This window comes from Electrona antarctica, assembly GCF_951216825.1.
Source record: "Electrona antarctica genome assembly, chromosome: 1".
Lineage (NCBI taxonomy): Eukaryota > Metazoa > Chordata > Actinopteri > Myctophiformes > Myctophidae > Electrona > Electrona antarctica.
In genome coordinates, this window is record NC_136806.1 from 14,499,008 (window position 1) to 14,516,023 (window position 17,016).

The 17,016-nt window shown below is 42.6% G+C and overlaps 1 protein-coding gene across 1 annotated transcript in view; it reads left to right on the top strand.

Moving 5' to 3' along the window:
• Positions 1–17,016, top strand: part of gfra3 (GDNF family receptor alpha 3) — a 133,026-nt gene that overhangs the window by 38,348 nt on the left and 77,662 nt on the right. Inside the window, exon 2 of the mRNA XM_079515495.1 lies at positions 13,903–14,121. Coding sequence (XP_079371621.1) covers positions 14,034–14,121 — 88 coding nt within the window. The 5' untranslated portion in view covers positions 13,903–14,033. The remainder of the gene's footprint in view (positions 1–13,902; positions 14,122–17,016) is intronic.

The window sequence follows — 17,016 nt, forward strand, 5'->3', positions numbered from 1 at the left end:
TGCAATAAATTTCACTACCACAACTAATTAAATGGTGTCTATTCATTCAAGTGTAATGTTAGGAAATGAGTTGAGAGATTCTTGAGATGAAACAAATGTAATCACTGCACTCAGGGTGGCGCAGTGGTAAAGTTTCTGCCCACCACCGCAGAGGTTGTGGGTTCAAATCCACCGTGGTGCATGCGGCGGCTTTGACAAGGGTCTACTCTACACGAACACAATTTGGTCCGTGTTCGGGGGCGGGAAGCCGGGCGGGGGAGAGGCACATAATCCTACGGACGGCACCTGTCAGCAGGGAATGTTTGGCAGGAGGAGTAGGACGTCACCCCGGGGGGGGGGGGGTGAGTCAGTATGACATGAGAGCAGTGACAACACCGAAAATGTGTGTGTGGGAAAGAATCCATTGGTATAAGGACTAAATTGGGGAGAAAAAGGGGTAAAAAGAATAGAGTGTCATCACTGATTTTGATCAGTAATTGGCTAGCTACAGAAATCACATCTTCAGTAACTCGGCTGTCTCTGCTGCGCTCTAGCCGTGGTCAGATGGGTGGGTCTTGAACAATTTCAAGACGCTCAATTTTGGGCTGATCCTTAAAAGGTGGGGAAATACCTTAGAGTATATATGAATAGAGACGGCACCCGGAGGAAACCCTGAGGCGAAATGGACATAGTGGCCGAATGTAGTATTGCAGCGCTGGGCCAATTCTGGTCCGTTGACTATCATTGCGCACGTTCATGTTGACACGTGAACGCTGTTTCATACGTGAACGCGTGCAATGATAGTCAACGGCACAGCGCGTTCACGATTTGGCCCAATTCTTCCCAGAATGCACTCTGTTCCTACTCGGAAGGAGGAATGAAATCTCAAGTGGATGAGAGGAGAAATCCGGTGCCGTCTCTATTCATATATACTCTAAGGGAAATACTCGCTCCAAGGTTTAAAATGTTTGTTACAATGAATGAAACATAAATTGTGCGCAGGCACAATTTGTTTCTTTCATTTTAACAAACATTTTCAAAGATGCAGGTGATTGATTTATGCCAGATAATTGCTTTGTTAATTGGTATATGGGGGGGGGGGGGGGGGGGGGTCAGTATGAAACAGGAAGGCTGGAGCTCTTGGGGTCAGATTAGACCGGACAGTGGCGTGCACAGATAGACACTAGGGGGTGCTAGAGCACCCCCTGCCCTTTTGGCAATGTGCCCTTTTGGAAAAAAAAGGAAAAAAAAACTTTTTTTTTTCTTCTTTTTTTTTGATTTTTCAAAAATAGCAGACCTACAAGTTCATAGCGCGCCACTCGGTGGCGCGCTATGAGCTTGTAGATCTGCTATTTTTCAATAGCTAAAGCATAACATAATGCTAACACCAAAAGGGGTTCCCGCCCAAAATGGATTAAGGCAACCGGCCGGTTCCACGCGCTGCACAAGGTGCCCTTTTTTAACTTGAGCACCTGCCCCTCTAAATGTCTGTGCACGCCACTGAGACCGGAGGTCTTTGGAAGTGACGGCCAAGACAGATTTCAATCTCCTGCAAAGATCCCATCATTTTTTTGAGTGCTTGAGATTTAAGGTTTGTTTTCTGTTTATCGTCGCTAAACCTTTTGTGTGTTTTTTCGTAAATGAACACCCACCCAGTGTCATGTCACGCCAAAGCATCAAAAGTAGCAGATCTACAAGCTCGAAACACAGTGTAAAGCCACACGGTTTGAGCTTGTAGGTTGATTTGTTTGTCCTGAAAAGTAACAGTTTTGGACGTACGGTATGAGGTTTCCAAACGAACAGAGACAATATGTTATTCTTACTTTTGTGATGTTTTGTCGATTTTCTTTTGGGTCATTCTGTCTGCTCTTGAAATGGATTGCATGTTTCTTAGAGTGCTGAAAGACAAATCAAACAGATCTGTTGGAAGATGAATGTCTTTTAATGTGCCTGAGCAGCCACACAGTGGAACCGTGTGAAACTGCTGTCTATTAGAACAGATCCTTCAGGTCATTTTGTCTAGGGAAAGATAGTGGAGCGCTTGTTTTTATGTAGGTTATGTTGTCATTTGTTTTGTTTTTATATTGTAATGTGTTTCTAACGTATTATCTGTTGCTTGTGATGAGGTCCACAATGGAAATAACAAGTCTTAGGACTTTATTATGTTTTCCTCTAACTGTTGTAATCCTGTGGTTTTATTGCAGTTGTTATGTAAGGTAGTCATAGCACTTGTGTACTATAGTACACATGTATAATATATAATATAGTAGCCTATATAGTATGTATAGTTTACTTAGATACTCCACTGTTACGTTCTTAGCTTACGCATGTTTCATGATAACTACTTTTTATATATGTGATGTATGCCATGCTTTTTTGTTATTGCTTAAAGCTACTATAAGCAATAATATGTCAAAATGTTAATGACCTTTTTATTTTTTTATTTTTTGAGTGGTGTAAACCACTCCTACAACTGGCTTTGTTAGTCTGTCTGTCTGTCTGTCTGTCTGTGCTCAAAAAATGAGCATGGTTGCTACGGTCACCCAGTTCACCCGGGTGTGATTTCATTACGTCAGACATTACATCAGACCACAGCTGATCAGGCTATATAAGACCTTACACCACTCAGTTCACACGGGTGTGATTTTTTATTGTATTCAGACAGCCAGCAATGGGTAGAAAGCTTCCCCCCCAAAACATAGTCTCTGTGGCACATCTAGGGGCCGCAATCTGCATTCAAAGATTTTCCTAGAAGCTTTGTCATTGGTCGATTTGCCTGTCTGCTTCCTGATTGGTTAATCATTGCGACCAGGTTTTTTTCGACCAATGACAACGCTTCTAGGATCTTTCAATGTAGATTGCGGCCCCTAGATGTGTCACAGAGACTACCCATTGCTGGCTGTCTGAATACCTAAAAAAGGTCATTAAAATGTTGACATATTATTGCTTATAGCAGCTTTAATGTAAGTCGCTCTGGATTAAGATTAAATTGTAATTTGTCAAATAAATCAAAACATGAGCTGCGTGGTCAACCTTACACACGGTAGTATCAGACATGTTCCATACAGTGTCCAAACATCCCACTGCTGTGCCCACAGACATAATAATATACTTGTTCCATACAGTGTCCAAACATCCCACTGATGTGCCCACAGACATAATAATATACATGTTCCATAGTGTCCAAACATCCCACTGCTGTGCCCACAGACATAATAATATATCAATCACTCCCATCTGTTCAGTATCACACAGTCATCATAGGTGAAAAACAGACAGCCATTTTCAGAAATGTTAAAGAAGAAAAGAACATTTCAAAAGAAATCCTCAAATGTTTGAAAGCATACAATATCGCTAAGTGGTTAATGTCTTGCTTTGTTTCTTCATCGTTAGTAGTCTTTGCCAATGACATCTATCAGGAAGATGGAAAATTACTCTTTTGCATATTTTTGCATATTTTGAAAAACATTTTTGAATAGTTAAAATAGCCAATCTACAAGCTCACAATGTGTCGATGTAGATTATTATCTATTCTTATCTATTTTAACTATTCAAAAATGTTTTTCAAAATAGTAAAAAGCAAAGAAGTTTAGGGATAAGGGGTTTAGCATGGACGAAACTAGAGCCCTTAGTGTTTATATTTGTTGATGACATGTACAGTATAGGCGTGTTATTTGTATGCTATGTTGATGAAATGAATTCATAGGACCACAATGGAAACAAGGCCCCATGCAGGACCTTTTCGTGTTATTATTTTAGCCTCAATGTCTTAGCTACTGTACATGTGCTACTGTACAAAACCCTTATCCCTACTGTACATGTGCCCTTTACATTTCTGACTAATAAAGTACTCACTCACTCACTCACTCAATCAATCAATCAATCAAGTGATTCCTACAGGAAGAAGGATTGTAAGGACACTGACTCAGGGAATCAGGGAAAGCCGTGTCATGACCGATAAGATCCAAGGAGGAAGCCAACTCGTCTGTCTGTCTGTCTGTCTGTCTGTCTGTCTGTCTGTCTGTCTGTCTGTCTGTCTGAGTGAGTCATTACTTTCACTGTTCCGTCACTACAATGCACTGCAGGAAACGCTGTTTGGATTGATTGAACTGTACACAGAAATGTAAACGGCACGTGCTCACTCAGACATTAAGGCTAAAAGAATAACGCAAACGTTGTGTTTGTATTGTGGTCATATGTGTTCAATTCATCAACGTAAAACAACAATATTTGCACTATTATGTGCAAAAGAGATGGGGACATTTCATTTACCTCCCCTTGTGGTCTCCGGATAGATTTTTTTTCAGGCCAATTTTGAAAGAAATCAGTGCTACTACAGTACCATATCCTTTACGTTTAACCCATTTTGACCTGAGATCAGATTCTAAAAATGTCTTCTACATCCTGACAGTTTTCTGAAAAAGCTTCTATGTCAGTCGTTCTTCGATTTTTCAAAAATAGCAGACCTACAAGCTCGTAGCGCGCCACCGAGTGGCACGCTACGAGCTTGTAGATCTGCTATTTTTCAATAGCTAAAGCATAACATAATGCTAACACAAATGGGTTTTAATGGATGTTGTCAGGGCATAAAGAAACCAGTGTTACACATCCTTTTAATGGATGGTGTCAGGGCATTCCACATTTTGGTGGCAGAGCAGTAGAATGAGAATTGTCCCATGTTTGTTCTATATTTGGGTGGCGCCAGATCATGGTCGCTCCCTGGAAATATCTATGTTTGTGCAAACGCAGTAAAATTTATGTCTTACTATTTTTCAAATGAAAACATTAGTACTGTGGACAAGGATATCGAGCAGACTTGTGATCCTCACTCAGCCCCTTTCAATCAGACGCTTGTAACAGCTTGAAAATGTTTATTTAATTTCAACAATCGAAGTATATCGATATGTAAACGGCAACATATTGTATTGTTTGACTTTGTATCGTATCATTTTGCAATGCAAATAATCGGTAATGAATCGTTTTGCAATGCAAATAATCAATTATTGTATCAATACTAACTATATTACTAAGTAATCGTGCATTGTATTTAGCAATTTTAAGAAGTAAAAAAAGAAAAAGAGGGATTTAATTTATTTTCCATTACATATTGCTACACTTCTATCTAACTCATGTCTATCGATTACTTTATATCCATAACACTAATGTTTCCCTTAAAAAACCTGCACTATCCACACGTTTCACACAGATTCAATTTCTTTGCTAAATACTTACTGTATCGATTTTAAATAATTTAATTCATTCATTAATTTCATCCAAGTATCGTACCGTCAACCATGTGTCGCCATACGTATTGTATCGCTGTTGAAATGTATCGTTACACCCCTAATAATAACACAAATTAATTTAATTAACCTTCAATTCAAACGTTGGACACATTAACCACCGTACAGCAGAGTCTAGACGACCCGTAAACGGGAGCCCAGATGTTACATTAATTGCCTTTGTTTGTTGCGACGCAGCCTCTCTCCAGACATATCAATGATAATTATACAAGCTCATGAAGTCATGATTCTAGCTTCGTGAGTTGTCTGTCTGTCTGTCTGTCTGTCTGTCTGTCTGTCTGTCTGTCTGTCTGTCTGTCTGTCTGTCTGTCTGTTTGGCTGGCTGGCTGGCTGGCTGGCTGGCTGGCTGAACAGCCAACGCTAAACGCTCGCATGTCATCGTATAATTATGTCGCTCGTACGTACGAGGCTAAATGCCCTGACACGTAAAAGGCAAATGCCCTCTGTGTTGTTGTCCTGCGTGGCCATATGTCCACAACCTCCCTGGGGGAAGAGGAGGAGGAGGAGGAGGAGAGGGTCTCCGCCGATTAGCTAAGCGGCATGTTCGTCCGACAGGTCGCGTGCTTGTTCCAGGGCCTCGGGGGGAGGGGTGGTTCATCACAGACGCATGTAATTAGCCTGATGGAACAATGTTGTAATGTTGTTGTGGTGGCAGCGAGGGTGTCGTCAATAAGATGGCCTTCGCTGATTACCCTTTTCAATTTGTAGCTAATCGGTGGGCGTGTGTGCAGGGTGGGGAGGAGGAGGAGGGGGGGGGGGGGGGGGTTGTACAGGGGATAGTCTATAGAATAACATCAACAAAAACATATTGTTTCTTTCTGGCGGAAACCTCATCTCCATATTCTACGTTTTTTGTGGTGTTTTTACGTAAATTTAACGTCCTACGGCGTCACACAAAAGCATCAAAAATAGCAGATCTACAAGCTTACAGTAGCTCTGCCAGGTCTGGCTAATATTCCCTCCAGAATAGGCATGCTGTACGTGGTTCAAGTGGTTAAATAACTTACTATAGAGCTGCAATCTATGTGGACCTTGCAGGACAAAAATAAACATTTACTATACTTATACACAAGACGTAACTATATAGAGACCACCTTGGACCTTGAACCACATACTGTACATGCATACTGTACATGCATTTCTTTCTTTCTTTCTTTCTTTTCTTTACTGACCTTTATTTATTCGGGGAAGACCATTGAGAGCCAGCTCCCTCTACTTCAAGGACAACATGACATAACATGGATGTTATATAAATCAGTAGTTCTTCTCAGGCTTTCCTGGACAGAGCAGGGCGGCAGGGCCCACTTGAACGTCTCGAAATCATTCTTCGCCCACCCATCCGACACGACCACTAGGCATTACTTAGTCCGACAACACCGTCGCTCCCGAACATGCGCGGCCGGTTACTACTAACCCGTGGCCGGGTTAAAACTAACCCGTGGCTCCCGACATGCGTCGCAGGTTAAAACTAACCAGTGGCTTACTGTGAGGTTAGGTTTAGGGTTGGGTTTTGGGTATGGTGGACCAAACAAATGCAGCCCTTTCGTCTGCCACCCTTTCGATCCGCTTCCTGGCCACTTGTGTTGCCCTCGTGGCCCGCCGACCAGCCGAGGTGTGACTTACATCTGGACAGGTGGCTGAAGACATGGGACACGTCTGAAATTGTGTTATTTCACAATGTTCTGTTGTCGCACGCACGCATGCACGCACGCACGCACGCACGCACGCACGCACGCACGCACGCACGCACGCACGCACGCACGCACGCACGCACACACAGCAGGCAGTCTGACACACCGGCACATTAGGGGCCATTATGCAGACGCTGCTTCGCCATAAACTGGCCCCAATGACGGCCAATTAGTAGGATTGCATGTGGGCTGTTTTTAACTAACATGATGGCGCACACCGTCACCCTGACGTGTGTGTGTGTGTGTGTGTGTGTGTGTGTGTGTGTGTGTGTGTGTGTGTGTGTGTGTGTGTGTGTGTGTGTGTGTGTGTGTGTGTGTGTGTGTGTGTGTGTGTGTGTGTGTGTGTGTGTGTGTGTGTGTGTGTGTGTGTGTGTGTGTGTGGTGGAAACCTGGTATCTCCAAAAACCTTTCAGGAATTAATTTAAAAAAAAGAAAAAAAGTCCTGTTTTCTAAATTAATCAGGAATTAATTTTAAAAAATCCTGTGTGCTAAATTAATCTAACAGATCCATTGTAGTTATTATTTAGGAAGTGGATCTCCAAGATCATGTATTTTTTTTTAATGTTTCTGTGACATCGTATGACTAAGTACTAGGGCATTCATTTACAAAAACAAACATTCATCTACTTTATTCATATTGCATCAGCATTTAAAAAGCCACCATGTTTCAACCTAACTGGTCTTCATCAGGGCAAGATGTAAGACCAGTTTCCAAACCCTTTCCAACCTTTCTATGATGAAATTATATTATGAAAATGCAAAATTGCAATTATTTTGAGATGTAAAGGTGGTTGCACACCGGCCGCGTTTTTTGGAAAACCGATGGAGAAACGCTGCTAAAAATCCGAATTCCCATCCGATTCGCGCCCGGTGTGTGGAGACCTTTACTCTTATCCTTTGTAAGTGAACCATTATGTTTGTGTATTGCATTTGTATGTTGTGGTGAATGATGTGTTGTGTTTTTGTGTACTGGACCCCAAGAAGAATAGCCATGCTCTTGCAAGTGCTAATGGGGATCCATAATGAAGTAAAGTAAAGTATAGTCAAAATATGCTGGCTTTTCAATTTTTAAATATATGATTAAAACATTGGTTTTATGCCCTCTCTTCCGTTCATATAATGTTTACGTGCTCGGATATTGTTTTCTCTTCAAGAACGTCACGGTTCCTGTTGAACTATAGAAGCACCAATCTCTATATTTAACTGTATTTCATTTCGTTTGAGCGTCTGCCTCTTTCTCTCAAAACATAAAACATAACGTTGAAACCATGGAGATACAAGGTCTCTCCCCTCCCGGCAGCGATTATGAGTCTCTCTCTTTTGTGATGATTATTTACGGCCGGCCAACCATAAACATCTCCTCTCTCTCTCCAGTCCCTACTCCACTCGTCCTCCATTTACACAATCATCCACTCCAGTGCAGTGCACTGCGGCCCCCTCAGCAGCCCCGGGTGAAGTGGGCTCCTGCGGAAACCGTTTTGTGGAAGTAGGTACTCAGGTTATTAATCCATTCTGGGCGGGAACCCTTTTTGGTTTATTAAGCATTATGTTATGCTTTGGCTATTTTTGAAAAATCGTGAAAATGTGTCGCAAATCTTTGAATATATATTCTTTCAGACCGAACGTTTTTAACTCAAATCTTTGTTTCTGGGGGGTCCCTGGAACAACATATTTTCAGATGGGGGTCGGCAGCCAATTATATATAATCTTGGGGGTCCTTGACATGAAAATGTTTGAGAACGACACAGAAACATAGGCTTTTCAGAAAACTGTCAGGATTTGTAGAATCGTTCCCAGGTCTAAATGGGTTAAGGAAAAGTATAGCAATAGGCCAAGAGCATGACCACCGCCTGTCATCAGCAGGCTGGTCTTGGACTTTTATTTAGTTCATTGACCTTTGATTTAATCAGGGGGAGACCATTGAGAGCATGCTCTCTTTAGCAAGGACACCCTGAGTACAGTATGATCACAACATACAAAACAAACAACTAAAAATGTATCTTAAAATTGTATCCCACATTTTTTTGTAACCCATTTTTTTTCACCCAGTGCCAATTGTCTACACGACCGGTATAGCCTAGTATGTAAACACTCCCTTCCTTCTATGCACGAGGAGTCCAAGGGGCTTTTTGTGAGAGTACCTATACGGACCCACACCCGAAATTGTGTGTGTGTGTGTGTGTGTGTGTGTGTGTGTGTGTGTGTGTGTGTGTGTGTGTGTGTGTGTGTGTGTGTGTGTGTGTGTGTGTGTGTGTGTGTGTGTGTGTGTGTGTGTGTGTGTGTGTGTGTGTGTGTGTGTGTGTGTGCGCGCGCGCGCGCATCCACTCCTGACTGATGTTTCCATGTAATTCAACAGGAGCATGGAGGCTGTTCTGCAAGCACCACCGCTGTTCGGCTGCACCACTCAAAAAGAAAAACATCATAATGCAAATACACATGCTGGGGCTACACAAAGCAGTCAGTCCCTATAATGTAATACATTCTCAAGTAGTGGCTTCAATGTCTCTGTAGAGACCAGTTTGTCCAGTTTCAGAGAGTCCTGGAGTTTGTAGTGTCAAGTGTAATGGACCTACCTATGGATTTTTACCAGTAAAGCAACCTTTTATGTTCAAGAAAAAGGAAAAGGTCTGGGTGTTGGGGGGGGAAGCCTAGCGGAAGTGGGGACTGAAAAACTTGCAACTAAAGGAACAAGAAACCAAGGCACTCTTCTGATGAAAACAGTCTTTGTTGAAGTGGCTACAATAAAGGCTTTTAACTTTTCCACCAGAAGAGTGCTTTGGTTTCTGTTTCCTTAGTTGCAACCTTTTATTTTGTGGACTGTGCGGTTGAACTTCACACTCACTGATACTCCGCACCGCAGTGGCGGCATGTAACTAAGTACCAAGTACAATTTTGAGCTATTTGTACTTTACTTGAGTGTTGATGTTTACTTTACTAGATCTTGGAACCAAGTATTGTACTTTTACTCCACTATACATTTATCTGAGAACTTTATTGGGTACTAGTTATTTTTATTACAACACACATTAACCACACATTAAGTTCACGCATTCTGAACTTGCAGATCTGCTAGATTTAGGGAAAATTCTGCATAATGAGTGCTTTTACTTTTGATATTTTAAAGGACAACTTTAGCTTTTTTTCAACCATGGTTCATGTTTTAGGTTATTAGAGAATGTAAAAGATGAGGGTTAATTCTTTATCATTTGCTGCTTTCTTTCGTTTTAGCGATTTTATCTACTGTATATTTTTGACCTGGGGGCGGGGGCATTCGAACATGGGACTAAATATGTATTTTCTTTTACAAAATTGTATAGCGATTTATTTTGTATTATTTACTATAGTCCTACTAGACCCCATACAATCTGAGAGACATGCAGCTGCTGTATACTGCTCTATACATCTCCTTACAACAGTGGTTTACAGGATTTTGCCGTTTGTGCTAAATAACACCATTAAGGGCATTTCTAAATCCTCCAGTTTTCTGAAATACATATTTTCACGATTTTTCAAAAATAGCAGACCTACAAGCTCATAGCGCGCCACCGAGTGGCGCGCTATGAGCTTGTAGATCTGCTATTTTTCAATAGCTTAATTATAACGTAATGTTTAAAACGCCAAAAGGGGTTCCCGCCCAAAATGGGTTAAGAACTGCCTGCCTGCATGGGGTGCAGGCAGGCAGACCCCAAACGTGTTTGAAAGTGACATTTCCCCCCCTTTTTTTAACCCATAGGCCCGACGTCGAAATTTAAGAAAATGTCTTCTAAATTCTGACAGTTTTCTGAAATACCTATGTTTCTGTATCACCACCTCACCTCCACCGAATGAGCATGCTCTGCATAGAGAGAGAGAGAGAGAGAGGACAGGAGATAGAGAGAGAGGACACGAGATAGAGAGCGGGAGAGCGCAATAAATACGGGTAAGTAATAAAGAAATGGCGTGTGTAATAATATGGTACATCCTTTTAGCGGCATGAGGCTGTGAGAGTAATGGAGGTTTGTGTTTTGTATGATTTCTCCTCCTCCTCCTTCCCTGGAGCTCTATCTATAGAGCACTGTATGGTTTTCAACCCTTTTCAGGTCAAGAAGGCCCATTATTTATTCAGCATTTGAGCCACGGGCCACCATTTGATGACATTTAGCCTCTCAGACCCAGAAGATTTTTTTTTAAATATATTTTTGGATACGATTTTGTCCACAATTTCCATGGTTTACCGATGTGGCGTGACTGGTATGCCATAGTAGTAGAGGCCGAACGAAAGTTGATCAAAATAATTGTGTAGACTTCTTGTAAATTACGTTATGCAGATGTTTAAAAAGAATGGAACTCTCAAGAGTTAAACGCCTATGGGTCCATTTGGTTACGAACTCTCCATCATTTAGCTGGAGAACCACCTGGAACCCCCTCAAGGACCACTGGTGGTCCCATGGACATAGAGCACTGGTTCCCAACTTCCCAGGTCGGGGACCCATTTGGACCTATAGCACCATCGATTAGGCCTGCAGCTACTGTAGTGAATGAGGCTCCTTATATAGACGTATTATAATAAAACATTTAATAACTTATGCCTATAGCCTTACTCATTTTAGACCAGGTGAATTCATTTAGAAAATGTGAATTATGGCTATAATATTATATTATTATTAGCCTATTGTCTCCGCCAGGCGATACGTGGCGGAGAATAATGTTTTCACCCCCGTCCGTCTGGCGTCGTTCCAAACTCTATACGGCTTGTGCGAGGACGCACTGTGATTGGCCAGTGCACAGCACTTGTGCGAGGACGCGCTGTGATTGGCCAGTGCACAGCACTTGTGCGAGGACGCGCTGTGATTGGCCAGTGCACAGCACTTGTGCGAGGACGCGCTGTGATTGGCCAGTAGCCACTTTGAGTGGCAGTCGGGGGGGAAAACGCTCTCGCCAGAACACGATTTACTATATTCTCTGTCTATCGAGTCGCAACTCCAACGGCCCTGAGTCGACTAAGCGAACTTTGCAACGTTCGACACTCGCTTCAGCTCGCTCGGTGGTCTCTTACGAGACTCAAGTTTGCTTGAGACGGCGCACCTCCGTTGTGGTCTAGTCCATTGAGTAATATAATAAGGTCTATTACTCCATACATGGGCAACTGGCGGCTCAAAGCGCGTCACGCTTTTGAGCTTGTATAGGTCGGCTATTTTTGACGACAGTAATATGCAATGCCACCGTGTCCCTCTGTAGTGAGTGTGGAAATATAGTGGCCCTCTCCATCGTCAAAGTTGCCCACCCGCCACCCCTGGTCTAGTCCGCAGTTGTTGAAGGCGAGAGGCCCTTCCCGCACTGGTACCCAGAAGCGTGGCGTGGTTATAAGCACAACCTGCCTGTGTGTAGAGTTTTGAATGTCGCGTACGTCTGTGTGTGTCCGTCCTTCCGTCTGTTACCAGCTGATCTCCGGCGGCGTTGGCCCGGTCGATGCCAAACTTTGCGCACACACACTCCCTGGATGCCAACGACAAACCTCTGCTCCAAATGTTCCTGAATGGCCTGTTATAGCGCCACCGTGAGGCCGATGTTTGAGGGGCGCTATAGCCCCTCCTATATGCACAGCTTTGTATATAGCACGGAATGTGATGATTATTTTGGCTGATGTATTATGATAAGAAAGCTCCTCACTTCACACGAGTGAGAGTGTTTTGCAAAACATGTTTTTGAGGGGTGCTATAGCCCATGTCCAGCTTTTAGGGTGCGTGTAAACACAAACATTGTCCTAACACAAACATTGAAAGCCATTGACAATGAATGGCCAGCTTTGAGTGTTTGCGTAAACACAAACATTGCGTAAACACAAACATTGAAGATGAAGTGCCCCTCACTTCACACGGGTGTGATTATTTTTAATAGTACTCCTACAGATTTTGTCCGATTATAACACAGATTTCCCGCATACTCCATCCCGATTGGCTAAGATTGCCTTCCAAAGTTTGCAGGATTGGTCCGTGTTGAGCAAAATGCCTCAAACTATGAACGCAGCGACATGCAATTTAGCCTACACTGTCTATAGAGGACCAAATGCCACTTGAACATTCTCAAAGGGGGAAAAACCCACTTCTTGGCTCCTCATGGCGCAAAGTTGTGCTTGAGCTCCCATTAATTGAACCACTGTCGCGCGAGTGAAAAAAAAGAGGAGGGAGAGAGAGAGAGAGAGAGAGAGAGTGAGTGTGTGTATCAGTGTAGAGTCTGTAGACAGTTAATAACTTGAACCTCCGCTAGTCTGTCATCATCCCAGGCAGCAGAGCAGCAGCAGCAGCATGTGTGTGTTCTGGACCTCATCATGATGATGATGATGATGATGGAAGCAACCGAACGGGAGATGATTTGATGACTTTTCCACGACGGCTCAAGGACACATCATATATAGCAGCCTATACTGCACATACACGCACATAGCGCACACATTAGGCTACTATACACACACACACACACACACACACTGGCTATACGCGCGCAAAGTATAGGCTATAGTCGCTTTGCTTGCCGCTGCTCCTCCTGACATGTGTGCTGGTGTTGTAAAAACACTTCCCCAGTGGATTGGTGCTGGAGTTGGACTACACTGAGCTGATCAAGGACTGCTTGGTGGTGAATTAAATTGCGCAGCGCTTCTTCCCTTCGCTAAAAAAGAAAGAGAAAAGACCCACGCCACGCGTCGCGTCGCGCGGGGATCGAGCGAGGAATTATTAAACTGTCGGAACTGTCTGTCGCCCGACAAAAACGCGACAGCCACAGACACAATTAATCTACATAACACACACAAAAGGCTAATCTATCTCGGAGGTGTTCATTTAATTTTTTTTTCTTTTTTTCTTTTTGGTTATTTAAACCCCTTTTTCTTTTCTATTGGATTTGTAAAGTTGGTGGACTTGTTTCTTTCTTTCTGCGTGGCTGTGGGACTATAGGACTATATATTCCAGTGTGTGAGTGAGCGCCGGACGGACGGACGGCTGCAGTGAATTCACGGATCTCCGGAGGTCCTCAGCCCACCAGACGGACCCCCGCCCCGGTCCGGTCCGCCCCGGTCCCCGCAGAGATGCTGCCTCTCCCCCCGGCGGCCCCCCGCCCGGGTGGTCCGGGGATGATGGTGATGATGATGCTGTTGTCCGCTGTCTTCTGGTCAGGTAGGAGAACTGTTTGGGTCTTCTAATTTCAACTAAACTCCATGTCTTCATTTCTCAAGGACACTTATTTAGGCTATGTGTAACTCTGAGTCAGTGCACAAAATGGAACCAAATGGACCCTCTCGCGCGGGTCCATTTGGTTCCATGTTTGCGCACTCTCAGAGACATGGCTGTTAAAAAAAATGGTCCATCCATTTGGAAAATGGCCTTTTAATTATTAGAAACGCAAGGTTTTCATGTCAAAGACCCTCAGAATTGATAGGCAATATATAATAGCCTATATATTTAAACTGCGGACCCTTCATTTTGAAAATATAGTTGGTGCGCAGACGCGCTCGCACACACACACACACACACACACACACACACACACACACACACACACACACACACACACACACACACACACACACACACACACACACAGAGAATAGTTGTGGTTGTTGAAATTTTCAGCTCATGACATGTGACGCTATAGTGATTTGGAATGGATACGGCTGTTCTGATTTCAGCTGGGGACCCCTTGCTGTTGATTAACTGATTTCAGCTGGGGACCCCCTGCTGTTGATTAACTGATTTCAGCTGGGGACCCCCTGCTGTTGATTAACTGATTTCAGCTGGGGACCCCCTGCTGTTGATTAACTGATTTCAGCTGGGGACCCCCTTGCTGTTGATTAACTGATTTCAGCTGGGGACCCCCTGCTGTTGATTTTGACAGAAAATTTTGATTTATAGTTTTAGTCATAGTCCGTTGGAATAACATTTGATTTATAGTTTTAGTCATAGTCCGTTGGAATAACATTTGATTTATAGTTTTAGTCATAGTCCGTTGGAATAACATTTGATTTATAGTTTTAGTCATAGTCCGTTGGAATAACATTTGATTTATAGTTTTAGTCATAGTCCGTTGGAATAACATTTTAGTCACCTGAAGAGTTTCAGTGTTAGTCTAGTTTTAGTCGACTAAATATCGTACGATTTTAGTCCACTAAATCTACAGTTGATTTTGGCGGGCCTTGATGGCATCGTCATGCCCGATTTGATATGCTTGGTTGCATGCTGAAATATAGCATATCTCAGCGCTTGTAGATCTGCTATTTTTTCAGCATGCAACCAAGCATAACATGACTTGTCTTTTAGTTCTACTGAATCTCTCCACTAGTCCCTCCCTAACATTTTAGTCTAGACTCTAGGCCTATACTTTTTATTTGTTTGACAAAATTGTCAGTATATTTAGTCATCATGGCTTATTTCGTTTTTATCTGTGGAAAAAAAGAAAATCGTCATAGTTTTATATTAGTCGACGAACTCAACACTGCTGGAACCCCCACGTTTAACCCTGCATGCACTGACTTATTGAACATAAAAGGTCCATTCTTTATTCAGTGTTTGAGCCACGGAACCTGCACCATTTGATGACATTTAGCCTCTCGGACCCAAAACCTAGATTCAATATTTTGTTGCCCTCGGAGTAGATTTTGTCCACAATTCCATGCCGTAGTATATTCATTGAGGTAATACCATTAGGAGAGACAACAGGCAAACGTTGATCAAAATAACAATTCTTCTACATTCTCTAATTGTGTATAGAGACTTTCTTGTAAATTATAAGTAATGCAGATGACTGGTAATTTAACTCTCAGGAGCGTAAAATGAAACGAAGTCATTTTGACACTCATTTGGATAACATCTCTCCGTCATTCACCTGGAAACCCTTCAAAGGACCGCTGGTTGGAAACCACTGATTTTGACTAAATAGGCATGCAGTGCTTTTCATTGATATCCAGAATCCACTGTATAGATTCTAGCTATATTTAGACCTGACTTCGAAATATTAAAAAAATGTCTTCTAAATCCTGTCAGTTTTCTGAAATGCCTATATGTTTCTATATCAGTGGTGCTCAATATTAATTGTCAAGGACCCCAGAAACCCCATCTGGAAATATGTTGTTCCACGGACACACACCTCCCCCAGAAGCAAAGATTTGAGGTAAAAACGTTCGCTCTGAAAGAATATATATTCAAAGATTTGCAAAACACTTTCACGGTTCTTCAAAAATAGCAGGCCGTGCTACGAGCTTGTAGATCTGCTATTTTTCAATAGCTAAAGTATAACATAATGCTATAAACACCAAATGGGGTTCCTGTCTAAAATGGGTTAATGTGAAGAGAAGCGGTCCTTGGATCCAATAATAAGCAATACACCTCTCAGAATTAAACTGTTCCCTCGACCGTTTGTAGATATGATGATGATGATGATGATGATGATGATGATGATGACGGCACTTTGAGGATGAAAACGTTTCATTCTGGAACTGTATATAATATACAAACAATAATTTATTATGGGCATCGGGGATGGATCATGACTCCATGAGGGGTTGAATGTGCAAACCTTTCAGCACATTGCATGCCCAAAACAACTTCAATCTTCAAACTGTATTTCTTTTGACATCATAGCCTATATAACCTATATATTTGTACAGTAGCCTACAGATCATTGTGATGTTATGGGTTATCGTTGCTCTCGGGCAGATATACCTCTTATCTCCATATTTTCACTTTTCGTGATTTTCTTTCGTAAATCAACGCCTTATACTTGATCGCACTACAGCTTTGCACACGGAAAAGCGTCAAGCTTTTGGGTGTGTGTCGTTGCAGTATAGCTGCTTGTAGATCGGCTGTTTTGGGTGTGTGTCGTTGCAGTATATAAATACCAGTCGAATGGGGTGGTTTTGGGTGTGTGTCGTTGCAGTACTATATAGATGCTTGTAGATCGACTGTTTTGGGTGTGTGTCGTTGCAGTACTAGAGCTACTTGTATGTAGATCGGTGGTTTTGGGTGTTTGTAGGTCAGTGGTTTTGGGTGTTTGTAGATCAGTGGTTTTGGGTGTTT